Source organism: Oryzias melastigma, linkage group LG23 (genome assembly GCF_002922805.2).
Source record: "Oryzias melastigma strain HK-1 linkage group LG23, ASM292280v2, whole genome shotgun sequence".
NCBI classification, from domain to species: Eukaryota; Metazoa; Chordata; class Actinopteri; order Beloniformes; family Adrianichthyidae; genus Oryzias; species Oryzias melastigma.
The window spans coordinates 4,712,375-4,718,858 of NC_050534.1; the positions used below are offsets into that span (position 1 = coordinate 4,712,375).

General features: G+C 40.5%; 1 protein-coding gene across 1 annotated transcript in view; it reads left to right on the top strand.

The window, feature by feature from the left end:
• The window catches only part of camk1da (calcium/calmodulin-dependent protein kinase 1Da), a 91,321-nt gene that overhangs the window by 56,781 nt on the left and 28,056 nt on the right, over nucleotides 1-6,484 (top strand). The window contains exon 2 of the mRNA XM_024260843.2: nucleotides 3,051-3,182. Within this exon, the coding sequence (XP_024116611.1) occupies nucleotides 3,051-3,182 (132 nt within the window). The remainder of the gene's footprint in view (nucleotides 1-3,050; nucleotides 3,183-6,484) is intronic.

A 6,484-nucleotide genomic window follows, 5' to 3' on the forward strand; every position in this document is an offset into this window, starting at 1 on the left:
GAAGAAATCACATATCAATATGTGGTTGGAGTCAACTGGACCCCAAAGAGAGCGGAAGGGTTAAGCCAATGAGGACAAACACAGGTTGGGCCTCCACAGAAACTGCAGACAGACTTATTTGAGGTCCACATTATTCTGCCCACTTTTAAACCATATGGGGCCCACCTGGCCTTGCTGGCTGGTTTCATACCTAGAATGAGACATTGGTGGAACTTAATGTGTGAAAATGTTTTAATTGGAATAATATGAAATGCTCTCCAGTGTCCTGATCATTATTTTTAAACAGATTCACAATGAAGTGTATGAAGCTAAATGTGAACTTCCTGGTGAAGTGCTGTAACACCTACAGCTGTGAAAGTGAGTGTGGAACCTGTTGTTACGGTGTCTGAGGCTAATGAATGAGAACCTGCAGGCGTGTGTGCTGCCTCTGTACACGAGACTGATTGAAGCAACAACACTAGAAGCACGCGCCACTTGTTTGATTAAGCTCTGACGTCAGCCAATCCCCAACGGACATTGTCGGTCCAAGCAAGTGATTGTGCTGAGCGCGCCAGTCAATTGAAGTCATTTTATTGGTTTCCAGACGGTCCGACTCGATCACCAGGGGCAACACGCATCATGATCGCCTGTCACTCTGAGAGATTGGCGGAGCGTGAGGTGAGAGGCTAAAAGAGAATGACAGGGGAGGGGGAGGAGTGCGAGACGGGAGCGAGATTCTTGCCGAAGGCCGTGAGAACTGTAACAAAGACAGCGAAAAGCTGCTTCAGTGTGAGCACTCTGCTCTGATGGTGTTTTGAAGAGCAGGCATCCTCACGGCTGACGGACAGCCTGTAAAATGGGCTTCAGTCTGAACGGCTGCAGGCTTTTCTGCAAGGCAGCACACATATTTAACACATCCAGCTTTGTCACTACAGGTACCTGCGGAAAGAGCCTGATCCTGTACACTAGTGCTGCCACGAACAATTATTTTAATAGTCCACTAATAGGCGATTTTTTTTTCACACATCTTAACCATCAGTAGCCCTAAACTAACTAGAAAGTAGATATATAACATTACCTGCAATAATGCCAGTGTGAATGCTGTAAGCTGAATTTGGCTGCTGAAGATGCTAGTGCTGATAGCTGAAGATGCAGAAATTGATAGCTGAAAACGCTAAAGCTGATAGCTGAAAACGTTGAAGGTGATAGCTGAAAACGCTGAAGTTGATAGCTGTTAATGCTGAAGTTGATAGCTGTTAATGCTGAAGTTGATAGCTGAAAACTAAGGCTGATATCTGAAAACGCTGAAGTTGATAGCTGAAAATGCTGAAGTTGATAGCTGAAAACGCTAAGGCTGATAGCTGAAAACGCTGAAGTTGATAGCTGTAAATGCTGAAGTTGATAGCTGAAAACGTTGAAGGTGATAGCTGAAAACGCTAAGGCTGATAGCTATAAAACGCTGAAGTTGATAGCTGACAACGCTAAGGCTGTTAGCTGAAAACGCTGAAGTTGATAGCTGAAAACGCTAAGGCTGATGGCTGAAAACGCTGAAGTTGATAGCTGAAAACGCTAAGGCTGATAGCTGAAAATGCTGAAGTTGCTAGCTGTAAATGCTGAAGTTGATAGCTGAAAACGCTGAAGTTGATAGCTGAAAACGCTAAGGCTGATAGCTGAAAACGCTGAAGTTGATAGCTGAAAACGCTGAAGTTGAAAACTGAAAACGCTGAAGGTGATAGCTGAAAACGCTGAAGTTGATAGCTGAAAACGCTGAAGTTGATAGCTGCAAACGCTGAAGTTGATAGCTGAAAACGCTAAGGCTGATAGCCACCTAAAATATTAGCTAAAAGACAGATTAGCCTAAGAAACTGAAAAAACCCTATGTTAGCCAAAACAGCTAGCATGTATCTGAAATATTAGCCAAACTCTATAATAGTGAAAAAATCTTGATTGTCCAAAAAGCTACCAGAATGCCATTATGATAACTTTCAACTTTTTCTACACTCCGACTGCATATAATATAAAGTAACGACTATTAAACACTGTATGATATTAACAATCTTATTATTTCACTGATACAATTTACAGTATGTAAACTGGATCAGATTAATATAAATATATTCAAATCATATAGTAGATTATTAAGGTATTTCTAAACAAATGTGTATAAAATGTATAATGTGTATAAATTTCTCAGCTTTAAAGTATCTATTTGTCTACAATTAACACCCCAAAATTCCTGAATTTAATTCCAGCAATGAAAAAAAAAGAACTTTCTCTTATGTTTTTGCTTTGAAGTAGATTCTACATTTGGTTTATTTTAGAGCTAAAGTGGCTTGTTGCATATTTGCCACAACAGGCATTTAGGGTTAAAAAACTCAGTTATTGTTGGTGGAAAATTATATTTTTTTATATGAAACACAAGTATGACAAAATTATCATACTGTGAGGTTTTTCCATTGATCCATTTCCTGAACCCGTAATATCCCGTATTGGGATAACCTGGTACGGTTGGGAGAAGGTGGGCTACACCCTGGACAGGTCGCCATACATTCACACCAATTTAGTCACCAATTCACCCATGAAGCATGTTTCTGGAGTGTGGGAAGAGCCGCAGCCTCTGGAGGAAATGCATATGTGACAATACATGCTACTTAACCATGAAGTCAGAAAAAAACTGACATTTGTATCCAATTTTTATCTTAGAATAACTGAAAACACATTATTGATATATATTATTATAATTGTAATCGTTATATACAGTTTTTTATATCTTCCAGCAGTGTTTACCACTTTTTAAGCTAATGCATTAAATAATTCACTGAGTAAATCATGAAAGTGTATGTTAACACTTCATTTAATAGTTAATTTGTGCTTAATTTTGCATAATAAATGGACCCTCATTAAAAAGTGTTTCTGTACATTTTTTAGATCAGATCATGTGAATCTTCAGAGGAAAATAACCGAAATTGATGAATCTAAAATGTTTCTTGCATTGTTAAAGTTTTTTTTTTTTTAAATGAGACTGAGGACGTTGTGTTTTGCTGCATCTAAAGTTCTCTGTGCGTTCTCAGGGGGGCGTTCTCTGAAGTGGTTCTGGCCCAGGAGAAGTTGAGTGGCCGGATGTTTGCGGTGAAGTGCATCCCGAAGAAGGCGCTGAAGGGAAAGGAGAGCAGCATCGAGAACGAGATCGCCGTGCTGAGGAAGTGAGTGCAGACACACCAGCGCGCACGTGCCCACTGATTCCCCGTTACCGGGGCAACCGTGCATCGCCCCTCACTCTCTCTTTCCCAAAGCAGGAGAAGAAAAGCCCCGCCCCTAAGTCACGATCCGCAGCCCACCTCTCCTCACACACAGCACTAAGCAGCTGCAGAGCATCAGCAGTCAGGCTGCGCAGGGCGACCTCTGGCTGCGCAGACCTCTGGCTGGGCACCTTGTTGGTGGTTTTCTTGTCACATGCGGGTCCTGCGGGTGTAATTCATGCTTTGCTGACAGAAGCTGACATTTCATGGCTCCTGGCTGCAGTTCGGCATCAGTGCTGGCTCCGAACATTCCAGCTGTGAGATTAATGACAGGTCTGAACGCTCCGTCGTGATGGACAAAGCACCTCGCTGCTCTGAAAATTTACAGAGAATCTAACGCCAGGCTGTCCGTGGCGCCAGAAGCACCTTCTGCACATCCTGGAGGCTTCACCATGACAGAAGATGTCTATGTTTAGCTGCAGAATGTGCCCGTCCAAAAGTGAAGTGTAATTGCAGCTTTTGAGGTAACTGCTGGGGAACGGGGAGCTGCAGGAACACCGAGCCAGCAGAGATGGTGTGGACGCGCCACATGTGTGTTGACATATAAATCCATACAGAGAGGCTGTTGTGGTGACTCATGTCACATGCTTTCAATGTGTGCTGCACTCCAGTGGATAGCTTTATTTATCCTGTCTGTGCTGCCCACTCCTGCTTTATTTATAATACGCAACCCCTCTGGGACAGCTTTCATTTGGACCGGTGTTAAGGACACACCTCCAAAGTGAAATGATCCAAACAGATTCCGGTTTTCCCTGAGCGGAGCTCCTAAAGACGTTTTGGGCACCAATCAGTCTCGTTAACACAGTTGCTCCTTCCATTTTCTGATAAAACATTTCTATCCATCTATCTTCTGAATAAATCAGGGGTGTCAAACTCAATCGCACAAGGGGCCAAAATCCAAAACACACCGTAAATCGAACAGGATAAACATTTATTGAACACTCTAAAACTACATTTTTATAACTTTGAAAACGTTACTTTTTAACATCATTATGAACTAGTTATATAACATTACCTGTGATGATGCTAGTGTGAATGCTGTAAGCTGAATTTGACCACTGAAGATTCTAGTGCTGATAGCTGAAGATGCTGAAATGGACAGCTAAAAACACTGATGCTGAAAGCTATAAAAGCTGAAGCTGAAAGCTGAAAACGCTGAAGCTGATAGCCAGCTAAAGCATTAGCTATATCCCAAATTAGCCCAAAAAACTACATAAAAAAAAAAGAAAAACTAAGGCTAGCCAAAACAGCTAGCATGTAGCTGAAAAATAGCCTAATATATTAGAAAAAAAGCCGAACATTGTTTCCAAATCCCCCCATAAACCCCTAACTACTAAAAACTATATAGTGCAGGGCTATCTACTGCCCTGGATTTTAAAAGTAATTTGGACAATGATGTTCACTACTTTTCTTTCGTTTTTCAAAACACCGGATCTGACGTCACTTATTTCACAAAGTGAAAATTGAGTAAATATGAACATTTCACGACATTTATTTATGACTCCATTGTGTTCTGATGGTGAAAATGTGGATGTGGATTCAAATATTACGTTTAATAACACGTTTTTTTGTTTGAAATTGTTCGACCGCAGTGCATTGTGGTCTATATTTGCTAATCTAGTGATCATCGATGGAAGCTAGTTTTTTGCAGACCGCTCTAGGAAACAGTGAGCGCACTATATAGTGATTAGAGTGGGAATTCGGACACAACCTAAATTAACCAAGACAGTTAGCATGTAAATAGTAGTGAAACTCTAAAACAGCCCAAAAAACAAAAAAAGCCTAAATTAGCCAAAACAGCTAGCATGTAGTTTAAATATTAGCTAAACTCAAAAACAGCCTAAAACATCTTAGTAAATGGCAAAATAGTCCAAAAAGCTAGCAGAATGCCAATTTTTTAAACTTTAAAACTGTAACTTTTTAACGTAATTATGAATAATAAAAAGGCAGGAATATTATTCCAGAATAAATCAATTTAAACCTTAAATAACTTTTAATATTTTACTATCAATAAAAATATATTTTGTGAAATTTATACAAATCCGGCCCCCGGGCCTTGACTTTGACACATAATGGCATTCCTAGATGTTAGAGATCCTTCATTTTTCCCTTTATTATTATTTGTTATTAGCAGTGATTTTGCAGAGTTTTTTCTGACATGCTAACACTTGCTGTTCATTCATGTACTGTGGAGGGAGATAGCAAAAGGAGAAATGACACTTCCTTTTGTTGTGTTAGGCTGATTCCATCAGATCAGGACACCAGGCTGAAATCCATGAATGAGAGGCGCTCTCTGACTGAACCATCACACTCAGACTGGAGGCGGCTCGCTCTTCATTGTTCCAGCCTCAAACACCTTCTTCCTTTTTAGACTGATGCTGGTAGGCTAGCGAGGCTATGAGTCACGTCTTCGCCCCTCGGTTCATCGCTTATCTGCCGTCATGGGGATCATGCGCTCCTTAATAGCTGCTAGATGCTCACCTGTGCACCTGCTGCGCTGGTGTGTGTGTGTGTGTTTCTGAGGAACACCAGGGGGAATCCGTCTACAGGGCAGATGCTGACTAAACCACACGCTCGCACAAATGTAATCCTGCCGCTGCACGACAGCAGAGATTACTCAACGAGCTCTCACACCCCTAAATACCCTCATCGCGCTGCTGTTAACACGGAAATATGGGAGGAGGAGCAACAGAGGGGAAGATGGAATAGAAGAGAAAAAGCAAATTGAGCTTTTTAGATTTTAGATCACATGTCAAAGTCACGCCCAGGGGCCGGACCTGGCCCTCCAGATCATTTTATTTTATTGTTATTAATGGCCTGATGCTATCTTGCGCTTATTTCTAACTTGTATAATTTTAACAAAATATATTTTTATGGAGAATAAAATATTTAAAGTTATTTAAGGTTTAAGTTGATTTATTCTGGAATAATATTCCTGCCTTTTTATTATTCATAATTATGTTAAGAAGTTACAGTTTTAAAGTTTTAAAAGTTGACATTCTGCTAGCTTTTTGGACTATTTGGCATTTATTTGGAGTTTAGCTAATACTTCAGCTACATGCTAGCTATTTTGGCTAATTTAGGCTTGTTTTCAGTTTTTGAAGTTTAGCTATTATTTCAGCTAAATGCTAGCTATTTGGGCTAACCCAAGTTTTTTTTTCTTTTTTTTAAAGGCTAATTTGGAATTGAGCTAATATTTTAGCTGG